Source organism: Battus philenor, unplaced genomic scaffold (assembly GCF_028537555.1).
Source record: "Battus philenor isolate CCGP_79_NKW_IND1 unplaced genomic scaffold, ilBatPhil1.0.hap1 SCAF_8, whole genome shotgun sequence".
Lineage (NCBI taxonomy): Eukaryota > Metazoa > Arthropoda > Insecta > Lepidoptera > Papilionidae > Battus > Battus philenor.
The window spans coordinates 255,186-273,560 of record NW_027181748.1 but is presented as its reverse complement, the minus strand read 5'-3'; the positions used below and the strand labels follow the sequence as shown (position 1 = coordinate 273,560).

Below are 18,375 nucleotides of genomic sequence, written 5' to 3'. Positions count from 1 at the left end.
TGTTGTGAAGCCTTTTTTGACTTATACGCAAACTGTTTGATACGCGGTAGTTAAAATAAGGTAATATTCGTGGTGCGCAGGGCTGAGTGAGACTGGCAATTTAGGTTCGGAGTTGCCCTTCGTAACGACCGCTAAACAAACGTTACGCGACATCTGTTTGCGTAAACAATAGCACGCCCTCAACGCTTTTTTACTTTTAATGACGTTGGCTATAAAAACAGACATTTTACACGTCAATTCATTCTATTCGATGTGGTTTATTATCGTGTGGCTTCCTTTATATTTTTTTAAATACTTTGTATATGTAAGCAAGCTCTAAAGCGGTGAGTGTATAGCCCTTTTGTTATCAATTAAAGTATGATAAACTCAATCAAAAAGCTAATGGTTTCGGAAATAATAAATAACTTGATGATAATGGATTAAGAAAAAGCGTTTCCAATTTTCGTTTTTCTACATAACATAATTAATTATGGTTTAATAAATATCCGTTTTTGTAAACTTTGTATTGACAGAAGTTGGCTTGTCGCATTCGAATAGAAAAATAAATTGTTGAAATATTTTAAAGTAATCATGTTATAATTGGAAGGGTATGAAACTTTTTAAGCTTTTTCCTAACACAAGCTTATCATTTACCCGTTTAAAAATTCTACACTTAAAAAACGTGTAACAATCTCCTTAAAATAAATGAACGTTTAAATTCGTAGGACACAGCGCGCAGCGAAGTTCGCATCGGAATCCTTCCACCCGACGTTACAGGGAACTGTGCCGCCAAGCAAAGATTATATTTAATTTATTTAAGTATAAATCGCGCGGTAGACATAACAGACCGCAGCTACAAGCTTGTACGAAGATCGGGCAAAGTTCAAGGCTACGGGGCTTTTAATTTATCTGAGGAAATTTGTCTGTGTTTTATTGTGGTGCTTTATCAAGGCTCGTCGAGGGCGGCGGGGCGGCGGGGCAGCGGGGCAGTAGAGTGGCGGGGCGGCCATCACTCGCAAGGCACGTTTCCTATCAGCGCAATAAACGCAGAGGTTTCATTTCGTTCAGTAAACGCTCAGCCCGCCCCGCCCGGCGGGTTACTCCGCACCCGACAACTATAAACTTTTAACTCCGTTCCGCTGTCTATAGCTTTATGAGACAATCTCTTTTTATAATAAAATTGTACTTCGTAACACAATCGGTGTTGTGCATCTTATCAATTTACTTTATCACGACACAGACTATTTTATAATCATAGTTTCGTTATATTCGAGATTTTCAAACTCTTTGAATAAACCACTCATTTGTTTAGTAAAAGGCGAAAGATTTCAGTTTTGAAGATAAACGAGAGCTGGGAGAAGATATATCCGTATCAAATAACGGCAATCCCTCTCCTAACTATCCGTGCACAGTAAAAGCAAAAAAAAAGCGATACAAATGTGATTTACTTAAAAATAAATTACCTATTAACAAAACAAAAAGAAATTTAAAAAACATGATTATGTTTAATAAGTATTTATTGTAACTACAGATTGCGTAAAACTAGGTTAATATACGGCCGCTTGAATTGTCGCGCACACTTCCTTTAGTAATTATTTTAAATAATTTGTATATGCATTAGAGGTAATTAGGCAAACACTACGAAAAAATATTCGTTCTTTTTAACTAAAATTGTGTAGTGAATGTTGCCTGTCTCTTTCGTTGATTGAAAAACTGCTTTACGTCACACTCAAAAAGTTCTTCACAGCGTTGTTTTAAAATAAGCGGCTGGAATTTTGCGAGGTTTTCACACTCCGCTGCTTGTAACTTTTATTTCATATCATTTAGGCGCTTAATATGTAGGATATTAACATATTACCTATTACAAGATTACACAGCCTTGACTTTAATTACGATGCTGTAAATGAAATTAAAAATATTACAATCATATAGCTACAAACAATCGATTACTTCTATACCAGATTGTATAAATCATTAAGAGCTTTGTATATTCACATCACAGTGATAAATTAAAATGTTAATTTTAATTTGCGGGTATCCCGGGAAACTGTCCAAACATCCCATATTTAGAAGCACTAACAGAGTTCCAAAAACTGTCAACTTAATATTTCTGCATTCATTTAATTGTTATTGCTTGAAATTGCAGGGACAGATGCTCGGCAGATGACGCGGGTGCGTGAAACGTGAACTTACTAATCGCATGTCAGTTTGAACATTTCGACAACTTCAACTAAAAAACAAATTAAAGGCGGCCAATGTATTGAAGACGTCTATTTGAAAAATATGATTCTGTCCGCCGCGCTGACAACTCGTACCGAGAATCGCAGGATTATATTCAATAAGATATCGTAAATAGAGATATACTGCACACGGCTTTACCGACAGGGTATATATAGCATATACAAAAATAAATATATGTTTGAAATAAACAAATGGAACAATATGTAGGAACAGTGCAAACATGAGAAATTACTAATTACATACAGCTTGCACAAATGATTTAACAAGAGATTTTATTTTTACATAATACTTTTACTTATATTGGTATTTTCCTTACAGTAACATATTAATTATTTTATTTACGGAGGAATCTTAAATCTTGTAAGAGTTTTATTTGCAGTTTTCATTAATACAATTTACATAACTAAAAACAGAAGACACTGGATGCAGGCGGCTTGCTAGCGACGCTATGGGAAGTTTCTAAGGGAGATCTGTGTAATGATTATGATGTCAAGTTATGGAGTTCGATACCTACGGATGCATATAAGGAAAGTCTCTATTGGTTCATATTTTGATCTCACTAACTGCCTTTGTACAATAAGTTCCATAGAACATTGTATAATAATAAGTTTTTGACAAGTTGAAGTAAGCGAGGCAGACCTACTGATCAAAAGGCTTGGCTGTTGGATAAGACGATGAGCCTCGCTTATCTTAACTTAAACAATAGTTTCAGAATAAACGCTGAAATTCAAAAGAGTATTTAGTTAAAACCTAATAAATGAAACTCCAAGAACTACGCAAGGGTTAAAGTTTAATCCCATTTGTAGTTACCACGTTTACAGTGGTAATGTTAAGTTTGAACAGGCAACACTCGAGCGAAGTGATGTAACACATACAAATTTCCAGTTGTGTAACAAAAGTTCGCTAAAACTTCTATTTATTCCCCGCCACGGAAAGTTGACAGCGTGTAATAAAATACTAAGTAAAACTAAAACTTTCGCTGGCCGCGCTGCGTTGATAAGACTACAGTGCCGTAGCGACCCGGTGACGATTCTAATGAGGTTTTTTCGTCCCGGGGCCAATCGTTCGTTCGGCGCATCCCGCGACCGCCAGACACGACCCTCGTGCTTTATGACCGACCTGACCTTTTCGCAATCGGCACGCAAATATTCCTCCTCCCACGCACCCTTCCTCCCCCTCTTACAACTACACTACGGCGGTACGGGTCACAATAATTTATTCAAATTATTCTCAAACTTTATATTTAATGCTCTGTATCACAAAGGAACTATGCGCGGTAAATTTCACCCCAGCAACACTTTCACGGCGCGAAAAGTAGCGAGTGAAGGCCTATTAAAAGCTCAAACTGGAACACGTAGGATCATAACACGAAGAGATAAAAACGCTACGAAAGCAAAAAACCTCGCCTTGTAAAGTCCAAGATATTGACAGTCATCGTTTATAGCGCAGAAATGTAGTGTACCGTCTACATTTCTGCGCTATAAAGAGACAGAGAGAGAGACCACTCATTATCGTCATCATTCCAGCCGCAGGACAACCACGGCTGGACATAAGTCTTTAACCAAGATTACTAATACGACGCGCTGGAAGCGGCCCGCGACCCGAGACCACCTTAGTAAGGTCTTGTAGGTGGATCTTTAACATTACGCTTTTGGACGGTGGCCCCTACTTCAGAAATTTAAAGCCTCAGAGGCTATGTAATCTGCGTGCTTTGTAACCTGTCAACTGCTACAAAGCGCATTGATGCCTTGGAAGTGTGGCGCTGGAAAAAAATATTGCCGATCTCAAAGACTGGCGACGCAGTAATGTCTGCATTCTCCAGGACTTCAAGATCAAGTTACACCTGTTAGTAATTTTTAGCTCCCAAATTTTATATTATATGTACTATAATATATACTCGTATATAATAGACAACTTAATGGTAAGGGAGTTATTTACTGGTTTAATCTTTTTATGACATCGTGGAACACTTTAGTCGTCTTATAGAAATGAAAGACTAAGATATGAATTTACATGTTTTAAGAAACTGGCTCAACATTCAGAAGACGCCACACTTTTAGATAAACAGGTCCAGTGGTATAAGTATCAGGGAATCATGTAAAATATTGCGAAATGCCGCAGAGAGAACAATGGAAGAAGACATGCAACCTTTAGACAAAGAGCACATGACTAAGAAAATCACGATATCACGCGCAGGAATCACCTGACCTGTGGGCGAGTTGAGACTTGAGTGGTATGATGTTACTTTAAAATAAAATAAAAAGAAGATTTATACCAGATAGTAACCATCCTAAAACAATGTAATTGTCGCTTCTGTCCATAGATGCTCCCTACAAAGTATACGCGTCACTCAATGATGTCTATGCGGATTATATAACACAATCGCCACGCTTAGCGTTCGCAATGTGGTATTGTGGTACGTAGAGGACGCTGCTGCCCATTCTCTGCAACCGAGTTGGTAAAGAATGGCAATCCTATATAATTAATACGCAAATTGTGAATTATATAAGATTGTATCTCTGGAAGTGAACTCGCGCCATACGATCGCAAGCTTCATTTCCCTGCCGCTGAATCACTCAGCTATGTAATATCTCGTTGGAACGCTCGTCACCTTGAAAGGTCACGGATCGATAGTTTTGCAAGTCTGATCAGCTATCCAATCGGTCGACATTGCCCAGAGCGGTCGTTGAGGGTTTTTCGTTGGTGAGTGCTCGAGAGAACCGCATATGCGCGCATCGCTATGCCAATTTGAATGAAACTTTTGCTGCCTACTATATTCTTAATACAGTACTGCGTTCTAGTAGTGGTTTCTTGCACGGGTTATATTTTCATAACCTAGAATTAGGCACAGCCCCTGAAAAATCTGTTAATGATCACTTTTGATGAACTTTAACGCTTAGAAAATATATGAGCCAAGATTTTACATAAAAATAAAGGTAATTAGTTATAGAAGTTGTTAACGTAAAGCTCATTTATTGTCAATTAATGTTGGGTATACCGTAAAATATTTATAGTTCCAGATATAATAAATGAAGTAATAATAATATAACAAAGAAAAGTGTTTTCAAAATTTGGATTACTGAGTATTAAAATTAATTATTTGTTTACTATCTGTTCCTGTAGATTTTGTTGCCAGAAGTTATTATCCCATCGCGTTCATACAAAAAAAAAACAAATAATGCAACTTATTTCAGATTGATCACTTTATACAGCGTGATAGGAAACAGCTTTAAACCTATAAAGCTTTTTACTCACAAATGGGCTGTAAATTCACCACTCTAAAGATTTTACACCTATAACAAATGATACTGTTTTTTCGTGAAGTATTCTTTGTATTGCATTATGAATGCAAAACTAAAAACTATTTGCCAATAATTTCATGCTACAAAACGGTGCGTGTTCGTTAATCCAGTAAACAGTAAAACAATTTGTTTTCATACACTGACTTGAGAGCAAAAGGCGGACGAAATATTACAGCAAACTCTAACAGAAATAATACGGGCCGCTGCGTGTAACAGCAGGATATTGAATACGAATTGATTTTGCGCTTTTAATCTGTTGCCTGCAAGTCGAGGGCGGTGCGTCCGTGCGGCGGCCAGTATTTAAGCTTCATTCGGTTTGCCGGGCGGCGCGTGCAGTCGGGGCATTACGGCCGCCGGGCGGGCAGATTGAACTTAACGAGAGGAGCGGCCGGATGCGGTCTCGCCGGAAGCTGCGTCGTTAAATTGAACTTTATAGCGCATCCAGCGCTGTGCTGGTATTCCGTACGAACTCGTATTTCTTTTTTTATTTCAGTTCGTCCGTACTTTGCGTGGAGTAATTCAGCGGTGCGTCCTATGCACTCCTTGCGGTCCAAACGTTCTCAGAATAATAATTAAATAACATTAATAAACAAACAAAACTAACCCGCAAGAATCCCAGGCAATGATTTCATTTAGACTATATTTTATAAAATCTATATGTTGTAAAAAAATATTAAAAGGATTTGTAAATTTCTTTCCGGCTTCTTCTCCACAACTTTAACACTTTACGGCGCAAAATGGGGTCAAAAATAAAATAGATATAACAAAGTTGACTATCAATAAGAGTTCTGTTAAAAGTCTTTATGTTCAATAAGCTAATATAACATTATCTTCGGACAGAGCCCAGTGAATTGGCACTGTAGTGGCAGTGGTCAGACTGCGCGCAGAACAGATGGCCGTTGAGGCCCTAAAATTATAGAAAGACCATGAACCGGCACGCCCGTAAGACATCCAACCTATCCAAAAATGTGGACAGGTGACCCGGTCGCTGGGTGCATCCCGCTTCCCGCCAGTTACTTTGGAAATCGCACGTGGGGAGGCTTAAGTCCAACATTGGACGTCCTCCGGCGTCATTAATGTTGACGATGATCTTGGATATTCAAAATCTGCGTCATAGCATGCGACTGTGAACTGTCACTTGCGTCAGGGCTCACTAGTGGCTTGACGACGAAATTTATGATAACGATGAGACATTACCCACGTAATATTTGAGGCAGTTCCTACTGTTCTTTTGTTGTTTTAATGTGCTTTATTGTGGAAACTTTGTGACATATTTAACGGTAATTTATTTCAAGGGGAACATTCTACACTTATTATTAAGCAATTCACTTGGAACCAAATCTGTAGCGTGCGGTGCGTGGGGAAAAATTCTATGCGTAATTCGTCCAATTTAAGAAGAAAATTCCATTCGGTTGTGTTGAAAATTGCAAAGCTAAAACGATTGTATTTGATAAAATAACAGCGGTAATGCCAAGAGTACCTAATCCAGTACTTGAAACGAATTATTTCCAAACTTTAACACAATTTAAAAATCCTTTTCACACCAGTAAGAATTTTTAAATAAGTTTTTATTACACAGTAGTACGGTATTAATTATGACAATTATTTTAAAATTAACAATTGACAATTGAAGAAACAAAACAGTGACAATTCTAAGGTATCACAATGAGTTTGTTATAAGAAAGTGCCTAGCCGTACGTATGCTAACATTTCTAATTTGATGGAGCCTAAAGCGTGCATTTATTTTTAACATTATAAGACAGTCGGAAGATATGAAAGAGGAGGTCACTACGTTTCAGTGGTGAAAGTATTTAATCGAATCAGTAATAATTCATAAAATTATGTAACCTAAACCTTTACAACGATTAAATAAATAAAATAAAGTAACACATGAAAACAATAAAATTTTCAAATCAAGGAATTCAAGTCAAATATTATTCAAGATGATAGATTACGTACACTCTTTAATATCTCAGCTTAAATTTCAATTGCATCTGTCAATCGCAAACGCAATAGATAATCGAGTTGTGAATAGTTTTTCTTTGTAAATGTTTTATGTATCTTTTCTCATATACATGTTTATTAATAAACAATAGGTACATAATATAAAAAATAAACGTTTGAAAGCTCGTATAAGCGCAGTGATTTTTACACAGTCGATAAATTTTCTCATAGAATACAATGCAGGAATACGAAAACACTGGTTCACGGTGCGCCCGGTGTCCCGGAAAACTAGCGAGCGGCGGCACAGAGCGGCACGAATCGGCACGGGCGGCACGAGTCACACAGCGGCACGGAGTCACACAGCGGCACGGAGTCACACAGCGGCACGGAGTCACACAGCGGCACGGGGAGAGTGCAACACTCAATCTGCCTCGTACGCTACAGGCTGCGCTATCACTACAGCTAAATTTATTCACATAATAGAGTTTATACAACTTTCGTAAATATAGAACCATCAATAGGTTAATAATAATAATTGCTAAAGAATCCCATCCTAACATAGCATAGAACAAACTTGCAGTAATCAACTTTGTGATTTTTCTACGAGTACAAAGTAAAACAAGTAACAATAATTTTGTTAACATAATGTTAATACGAACACAATTAGATGGCTCTTACCAATACAATTTTTCGAAAATTTTGTTTTGTGATATTTCTTGTTTAAGTTTATATAACTGTTTATACATGTTATGTTAGTGCGTAAATATTATAACTATGGAAATCTGTTGTTAGCAATCTGCTATATATTTTTTTCTCTGTATTAATTTATTTTTAGTTTTTAAGGCTTCTTAATAATAAATAAATAAAACTTTAGAAAGTCCATTTCGTATAGTGAAACAGAAAATAACTTTAAGAGTAATACGACATAAACATACAGCAGCTGGAGGACACTTGAACATCGGAAGTAGATGCACCACGCTCTCTTGCAATCTTATAACATGGCTTTGATGGCGATGTTTATATCAAAGCTCCCAGTGGCGCCCAAATAATTCTCTTAAAAATTCAACACATGTGGTGCTCCAGGTCTACCCTTTCTCTTCGAGACACCAGGTCAGCGCCGTTCAAACTACTGTAGAATGTTCCAGTAGTTTCGACAAAATACGTTAATAGAAGACCGCGGAGTCTTAGAAAGCAGAAGCTCAGAATAATTCTACAGGGGTGACTTTGCAACGGAAAGGTTTCCGATGACAGATTTCCTCTCGAAAAAACTCATAAAAAGTAGCAGTAGTAAGCTACACGAAAGTAACATTAAAGCGGTTTTTGAAATTGTCTGCAGCAAATGCGGAGTTTAATTATTTCACAGGGTGTTTAATAAATCACTATTTATTACCCTGTTTCAAGTTTCGCCGTCAGTTTGACCATAACACGCACTGGTAGCTCGCTGCGCGGGTACAAAAAATGTTGTTAAATATTTTTTTTATTTACAAAGAGATGAAGCGCACGGGACCGCCCTGTGGCAGGCTTTATGCATGTGCGGGCTGTAGAAATTCCAAAAATAAATTCACTAAACGTTGACTTTTGTTTAGTTATATGCCTTGTTTATCCAAAAAAAAAACTGCCTATTTAAATTTAATATCTATCATTGTGTAAACTGTAGTAAGTAACTGCTAGAATTGATAACGTCTGAGGACGGCGATGCCACCTCCAGGGTTGGAGTGGCAGTCCGTCTCCGAGCCTTGCCTTGGAGGTTATCGGTCTATACCTGCCTGATTCTGTCACGGAATACACCGGTAACTAATATTTTGAAATTTAAAATTGAAATCATTAAAACTGATCTTTAAAATTTATATATTTTAATTTTTAAACTCGTAATTTTATTAAAATTTCAAAACCCATATGCACATAGGGTATCTTTAAAACAAAACATTTATTTTTTTACCCCAAAACCTAAAAAACATGTGTCGTGCGTAATGATAGAAGAGTATTGAAGAGTAAAGTATTAAGACTAAAAACGAAAGTCTACGACCAATGTGTGATATCAGTGTTGAATAAGGTGCGAGATCTCTCACTCTGGGCGTCAATTGCAAACTAAGAGTCGCTCAACAAGCCATTGAAGGTGCGAGCTCGGGATTAAATAATGATGAAAATTGCAGCAAATTATAACGGAAGCAGGTCACCTAATGAAACAGTAACAGCACAATGCACCGCGCGGACCATTTTCGAGAATAACTGTGGCTCTAATTCACAAGTACGCGGCCTAAATTCGTTTACATTACGCCTAATGCGTCAACGGGAACATAAAAAGGCAATTAACAGGCGCGGTCCCCGCAATGTGACGTCACGAGCACGCCTCATTCACAGACACGTGCTCATTGCAAGTTTTATTGCAAGAGTGGCGGACTCTAATTAGCAGAGAAATACTTAACCAGTATTTATAAACTAGCTGCCCCGACAGACTTCGCATATTAAAAGTCTGCTAGTTTTCTCTCACATCAGAAAAAGTAAATAATAAAGCTTTTTCCAGAGCGATCACTTTATTTATGTATGTGGTCTTTAAGCCTTTTTATCTTCATCATCGTCACCAGTTGATAGGCGCTCACTGCAAGGCAAAGTCCTCCGCAGAAGATCGCCACGATGATTGGGTTTTTTTTTTATTTTAATCGCGTTAAAATGTTTCAGAGAAAAATACTATAACAACACAGTAATTAAACTAAAAACTGGCCTTTAATTTACGTTGTAATTTGTATAGAAAAAAAATTTTTTTTACTTTTTTTTATTAAAAACTCTCTCCGTAAGAATTTTCCTCGCACTTTAAATACCTAGCTATCGAGATAGACTGTAAAATTCTAAAGTACGCGGAACGCAGCGGGCCATCAAACATTTCTCAAGGCCTTAATGTTTGAGACTCGATCAAGTAATCGACGCATTAGTATAAAGTCGCTGCAAAAAGTAGCTTAACAACGATCTCCCGGTGCTTTCGGCAAATCAAGCCTGTGCAGATAAAACCAGAGCACGCAATATTGAACCTTAATATATTTAAACAAAATATCCAAATAGGTCGAGCCGTTGTTGTTTTTGAGTGCATCCCTTAGTAACACATTTGGCGATACATATTTATTTACGTGTACATTTTTCTACATTCTGAACTTGCTTTCGTGAAAAGAACGCTTAAAGGCTTTCGCAAGTTATTTACTTTCTTCTATAACATCACTGTCACGGAAGTATCAATCCTAGTCTATAATTGATTCAACGTAAGTTGTTCGTCTTTTGTTTTATTTAGAAAACCTTTCTAATTTTTTTATTTTATTTATAAATAATTACACATACGTTACAATAATTATGGAACGGTGCACACTTGCAACAGGCAAACATGTTTATATTTTTATTGTATTATATTAAACTGTTTTCAAAATTTTTGCATTGTTTTACTGTTGGCGCGCCCCTTAAAATGAATAATTGTAGAAGAGAAATCTGAAAAGCTATTGCAGTCAGTTCAACTGTATAGAGCCTGTATGTGTATCACAGACGGGGCCACGTTAAGCCTGCGCTGCCGGTGCGTTACATAAATAAATTAAGTCGCTAACAAGTTGGCACGCGCGCCACATTGCAAGTTATGCCGGCGGGCCGTACGATATGCCCATTTATTTGTCCCTCCTTCCGTCTTACACAAATATGAATTTATACGATGATTTGTTAAGGCTGCGAAAGCTTTGAAGAGGTCAATATATAGCTCATTCGCTGTCAATTAACGTATGGTACATCCCGTAATATATCAATGGTTTCGAAAATAATAAATACTGTAATGTTTCGTCGTTTCATCCCATAGACGCCATAACAAACATATTTATGTGGGATACACCATAATCACAACGCTCGGCAGACGAGTTGGCGATCAGTATGGTGTACACAGACGCTGCTGCCCTTCTTCTAGAAACTTATTTGTGAGCAGTGGCAATCCTATATAATTAATGCACGAACTGTGAATTATATAAGATTGTATCTCAAAAATACAACCAGCGAACTAGGATCGCATATCTTAGTCCTCTAGCTATCTAGTCTGCTCAACGTAATGATTATGTACAAACAAAAGATGTTTTCAAAGTAAATATTTTAAATAAATAATGTTAAATACCTGCAGACTTGTACTCCAAGTTATTGGTCTATCACATTTCAGAGAGATCTCTTTATAAAGGATGATTTGAAATAGATGTAACACCAATAGTTTTTCTGGCGTTAAAATCAGGGAGGAGACAATAGCCTACCTGATAGGCGAAAAAGAAACGAGAAAAGAATTCCTCGCTTGTTGCAAGAAAATAGTTAAAAACGTTATACAAAAAATAAAAATCCAAATATACAATAAGAAATGTAATAAAATGTGATAAAATAAAACTCAAATGTGCCATATAATGTATTATAGAATATAAGTAAAAATGTAAAATAAAAATGTAAAATGAAAAAATGTAAAAAGAAAAGAGGAAAGAATGATAGATGAACAGAGCAAAAGGGTAAGAAAGTAGAAATGTAGCATGAAAGATAATAGACCGGAAGAGAAAGAAAAATATGAAAGAAGAGAGAAAAAATAAAAAATCATGTGAAAAATTAAATTGCAAATAAAGTCTGTCCCACCATAAATAGGGATACGAGAGGCCCCCAATAGCGGGGGTCATTAAAAAAAAAACACCAATAGTTTTTAGATGTTAATTGAGCTATACATTTAAGCCTTTAAAGTTCTTACATTTATAAACGATCGCCTTGTAAACTACTCAAAACAAAATAGGGCCCACCGCAACTTTGTCTCTAATCGTGTTTATAAATAACTCATATACTAATCATTGACAAAATGAAGCACTACCACTTCTAGCACACATGTTTATTAGTTCATAATGATGTTTTAAAAGTTAACTTTTTTGTTGATTTCAAGTGGGTAGACAAAAAAGTAAAGTGCTTAAATTTATCCATTTCTTAAATTTTCAATCGTTTGTGTTCTCAGTCTTGCTTTAAGCGCAATACTTTGATCACACTTTGTTTAGCTGTGTTTTTTTTCGTTTCGGCATTATTCCCGATTACAATGCCAGGTTCTCGTCGTCATATGGATGTGGAAACTTCGACAAGGGCAGTTCTTTTGCTTCAAGAGGGAGAATCGCAAAGATCGGTTGCAACTCGCCTTGGTGTATCACGGCGAGCTATTCGAAACGTATGGGAGCAGTTCCAGGAGACAGGTAAAGTGGCTGGAAGACCTGGATGAGGAAGGATTCGAGCCACAACTGCTCAAGAAGACCGGTACATTCGATTGACTGCGCGCCGGGACCGAACGACAACCGCCCGGACCTTGCAATCCCGGCTAAGGCAATCTACTGGCACACGCGTTAGTGGTCAAACCATTCGGAATCGACTCCACGAGGACGGGCAAGATTCTAGGATGCGTGTTATTCGTTTTAAATTAACAAGGGCTCACCGGGCAACACGTTTGAGGTTTGCGTGTGAGCATTTGGACTGGACCATGGACAATTGGAGGGCAGTACTCTTTTCAGACGAGTGTAAAGTTAAGTTTTTTAGCGATGACAGACGTGTACGTGTGTGGGGAAGAGAAGGAGAACGTTTTACTGAACTATGCATGCACGGCACTAATCGTTTTGGGGGCCCGAGTGTGATGATATGGGGCGGTATAAGCTTGTTAGGCAAAACAGAGCTGGTGATCTTGAACGAAGGGACGGTAACTGCAGCCAGTTACGTCGAGCAAGTAATCCGACCTTATGTCATCCCATATTCACAAAGAGTAGGTGATAATTTTGTGTTTATACAAGACAACGCTCGTGCGCATACAGCTAGGGTCACTCAGAGGGCACTTTCTGATGCCAATATCTCGGTTTTACCTTGGCCAGCAATGAGTCCCGATCTCAACCCGATTGAGCATTTATGGGATCAATTGAAAAGAAGTCTTAAAGAGACCCATAGCCACGTTAACAGCCAACAGGACCTCATAAACGCGCTGAAACTCTGTTGGGAACGAATACCCGACCAAAACATCACTCATCTGATTGAGAGTGTTCCAGATAGGCTCAGAGAGTGCATACGGAGCAAAGGAGGTCCTACTCGATACTAAAGAAAAGCTCCCGGCAAGTTTATTAAAAACAAACAGTGACTATAAAAGATTTTATTGACACTCTACTTAGTGCTCATTTTCTCTAAAAATGTGTATTTGAGTGTATTGCGATAAAATTAAACAATTCAAACGTTATTTTGTGTTTACTTAATGTGTAAAACCCTAATTCAACATCGACTAATTGTAAAAATTTAATAATCATGTATGCACATAAATTAAGGGACAAAATGATGGTGGGCCCTATTTTGTTTTGAGTAGTATATTTCGTTGAATTTTCAAATTGGCTTAATATTGACTTGTCCGTGCGGCAATATTTACTGCATAGGGCCTCGTGTCAAGAATATACTGATTCGTTCGATTATTGTCATTTGGCGCACCTGATTACATCACATGTATCATGGTAGTACAACGAGGATGGTTTCAGTAGCAGCGCAAACTCACGACGAGGTATCCAAATAGGACTAGGTATATATAGCAAAGACCAATCGCTCTGTACTAAATTATCAGTCCGTCACTCTATTGCAATATGACTCGCCTATAACTTTTGGCAGTGCAAATTTCACAGAGAGAAATAATAAAAAAGAATTGTCTTATGTAGTTATTCGATTTTTCCAAAAGATTTTTCTTTAATTATCATTGCGATGTATATTATTTCTGAAATCATTTATTTTGTACAGGGTGTACCGTACATTAATTGACAACAAATAAGCTTTACTTTAACCTCTTTAAAGCTCTGTCATCTATAATCGATCACCTTTTATAACTGTAAATGCTTCTACCAGCGTGGATATAGTTCTGATAGCCAAACGTTCCACTCTGAACTTCAACCTTTACTACCTTATCCATAAAACCAAAACTTTCTGTAATGACATCTGAACACGCGCGTAATAGACGGCAGCTACCTTACCTAAATAGTCGTTGAGATTTCATGACAGTTTGATTGCAGTCGTTTTTACGACTAGACGTCACGCCGCTTATAGACGTCGTCTTTGGTTGGGTATATAACCGGCAATGTATAGTACGTTACTTGTTCAGATCGAAATGCTTATAACTAATGAAGTTACTTGATTGAGGCGCGCCAATCATTGTTTAGAAATCATGTAGGTGTGTTGCCAACATGAAATATCTTTTTTTAAATAAATTCCCGACTTTTTATAATATTCCCGCCATTTTGAAACTTCCCTTTAAGTTACCAGAATAGTCCTTATAACGCAACTATTTTTAAATCTAATATATTCATAATAATATATGCATAAATAAACATTACTAAATTATAATTGTAACAAGACTTATCTTTAGCAAAAATTTAATTAAATAGGCAATAAAATATTTAAATTCAATGTATGCTTAGACTCACTTCTTTGTGAAAATTCTTTGAAAACGGCTTTTAATAATTTATATAACTATCTTTGTAAGCAGCCATTTAATGCTCAATAAAGTTATAGATATACTCCATAAACGGTTCAGTGACAAACGGTTGCTGGGACCGTCAAAATTGACTGTTTTTTGGAAAAAAATACAAAAGTCCCTGACATTGACAATGTTGTTTATTTCGTTATTTAAAAGAATTGATAATATAAGTAATACAAATAAAATGCCGAATTTTTTTTTCAATGAAACTTTTAAGTAAAATTCTTTTTAAGTTTTTATTAAAATACATTTTACAATTACGTTACTTTATATATTTATTATTAACTGTTTGTTCAGGAGTCTATATTAAATCAAATACCTATTTGTTATCGTTTACAACCGGTACTAGAGAATAGGAAATCACAGTTTTGAATAAGCTTTTCCTCTGGTTGAAAATTTCCCGTAATACGGGAAATGTCCCTCTGGTTGGCAGCACAGTTGTGCAGTACAAAATGTCAGCGCGAATGTGTCTCTTGGTTGTTAAACCTATTGTCTATATTGTTATGAAGGTGCATCCACACCGCTGCGACCTTTTAATAAACACCTTAACCTGATACTATTTGTTGAATGCTAAACATCGCGTCCATTCCGTTAAAGACAAATTAAATCTAACAAAAATAATTTGTAGCGGTTAGAAAAGTATGCTTTATTTTTTTTTTCTTTATTTTTATAGTATACTTTAATATTTAGATTTAAAGCTTATGAAAAGAAGGTCTAAGATATCTCGGGGAACTTTAGTACATATGTGTACACTCAGACCCCTTAAAGAATTCAGTCGTTATGAGTTTAATTTTATTTCCTGTATTTATAATGTCCTATAAATGATTTTAAATTATGTGACTGATGTCTGTTTCTCAAAAGATGGACAACAATACCGAACGGAAAACGATGTCTTGCAAGAAATAACCGCGATATCGATGCATCTTTGCTAGAAATAAAAACAGCTACAAGGATGAAGTCACCTGAGCTGTTGGATAGCAACCGAATTGACAGAGCCGAGCGAGTTGTCTTCCCGGCTCATATTCACCAAGAAGGGTAAATAGTCACTCACCCACAGCGGAGCGGAGGGCTGCAACTGCGACGCGAACGCCATGCGGAACGCATCTCCCACCAGCGCGTTCAACTCCTCCGCCTGCCAAAGGAAATAATAAAAAAATAATTAAATAATTAATAAAACCGGACTCATATGTAAATCGAACCACATCCGCGACCGCAAGTGAGACGAAATTTCTCAGCAGCATTCCACCGATTCACTGTGCGGATGCCGAGTCCATCGCGTTGTCGGAAGAGGAGTCAAGGACCCGTAGCTGACGACCAGCGTAGCAAGTTTAAGAAGATTGCTTGCAATACAGTGACCTATATTCTCGCTAGCCAAATTCCCAACCATATTTCAAATGATCCTGCTAATGCTAATTTAGACGTTCCTTCCAAAAATGATGTCCACTCATACCAGGTCTAAATTATTCAGCGGGTTCCAGAAACTCTCTGGCTCTTATACCTCCTGCTTCTTTACCGCGTATAAAATCTTATTTTTTTCGTTCTCTAGATCATGGTACTTGTAGTTTATTTGTAAGGGTTTCAAGTGTATTTTCTTCCCAGGGAACAATCAATTCTATTGGTATTACACGCTTGACGAAAGCAATCAACTATTTCAGCAGCAGCTCCGCCGAGTACGCCATTGGTGTACTCATTGGGGTGTATTCAATATTCAAATCATAGAAATGTCTAGAACATTCTGCACACAATGGGAGGAATAAAATAATAAGCAAAATTAAAATCGTCGAAAGATTATGCAAAAACTTTCAAAAAGTACGTAAGTCGGATATGGACTCGGGAATTAATGAAAAGGAAACGTTATTCAAGGAAGAAAGAAGAAGTGATACAGTGCCAATAAGTTGAAAAGTGGATGCATTAGGTTGCTTAAGGCGGCAAGTGAGCAAACGTAAAAAGAGAACCAGTGTAGTTCAACAGCTCTTTCTTTCTCTGTGCACCCGACAAACTCTACTGCTCTATCTGATTAAGCATCTCTTGAGTACACTCCAAACCCTTAATATTTAAGACACTATAAATCTAAACACTGTACAACTTTGATATCGACAACCATAACAAGAAGGACTATGTGTCATACATATGTAGTAGGGTTGACTGTTAGAGAATGCCTAACGGTATTAAATTCGCCATGAAAAAGATTATAAAAGTGTGAATAAATACACGAATAATACGTTGACGTAAATTAGAACGTATGACCTCTCTCGCACCAAAATAATACCACACAGTACTAAACTGGAGCAAATATAGAATGTTAAATTCGCGGCAAAACTCATTATCTCTGTAGTTGAAAAGGTCGCCGCCGCAATCGCGTTTGTAGCGGGCCTAATGTCCCCGGCGAGCGCTCGCCCCGGCAGCGATGTCCCGGGAGGGTAGTTGGAGATGGCTTATTAAAAAGCTTTCAAGCAAACAGAGCAGCTCATCGCACGGCCGACTGCGGTTAGGCGGCGGCCAGTTTAACTCACGACTGCGTCCCTAATTTTGGCTGACGAGCGAGGCATTTAAATTTCACTTTAACGTTATCAGTTGTAACATTAACGAAACAGGAAAGACTCGCCTGTGAAATCCTTAGTGTTTCCAGTATTGCTTTAGGGCCCAAAAACGTTGAAAGTAAAAGACAGAGTATGAATGCGTATTGATGTCTTAGAAATGTGATGGTGGAGAAGAATGATGAGGAAATCAAGGGCTCAGCATCGTACTGTCTCAATTCTCTGGAAGCTCAAGATCAAGTAACACATGTCGGTAATAGTTCACTGTTAAATATGTAATTTTTCTTCAAATTTTAATACTTTGACCACGGTATGCAAAAGAAAAACGCTACTATAGAGAAACAATAATATCAAGGGTATAATTAAAAGTTTAATATGTAGAGGTAACTCAACCTTGCAATGACCGTATCAAGTGATTGTCTACAGGGAATCACCTCTTAGCATGTGCATATGAAGTGCCTTGGAGAGCAGAAATAGTGTGGGACTCGGACGAATACTTGACCTTACTGTCATCAGTTTTAATGAACGAAATAAATATACTCTACTTCTCTACTACTTTTTAAATGTCCTCAAAGAAATAGGGCTGTTTAGTAATAAGGCCTGTAACGAGTAAAAGCTAAAACCTCAGAACTTGTTATATGATGGTACCGGTTGCATCCTTGGAGAACTGGTGCTCAGAGAAGAATATATGTTTAAAAAGCGATAAAGCATTAGGAAAGTTATATAATCAGCAGCAATTCAAACTCTTAACAGAGAAACCAGACGCGAACGAAGGATGCGATGAATGTCCGCGACACCGCGGGCGAGCGACGCGCGGGCCTCGCTGCCGACCCGTTACACAATAACACGCAACGAACGC

At 37.4% G+C, this 18,375-nt stretch overlaps 1 protein-coding gene across 1 annotated transcript in view; it reads right to left on the bottom strand.

The window, feature by feature from the left end:
* LOC137931796 (EGFR adapter protein-like) overlaps nt 1-17,528 on the bottom strand; it is a 33,420-nt gene extending 15,892 nt beyond the window's left edge. Inside the window, exons 1-2 of the mRNA XM_068775307.1 lie at nt 17,493-17,528; nt 16,031-16,111 (exon numbers count right to left, since the gene is read on the bottom strand). Of these exons, the coding sequence (XP_068631408.1) occupies nt 16,031-16,111; nt 17,493-17,528 (117 nt within the window). The remainder of the gene's footprint in view (nt 1-16,030; nt 16,112-17,492) is intronic.
* Between the last annotated feature and the right edge of the window lie 847 nt (nt 17,529-18,375).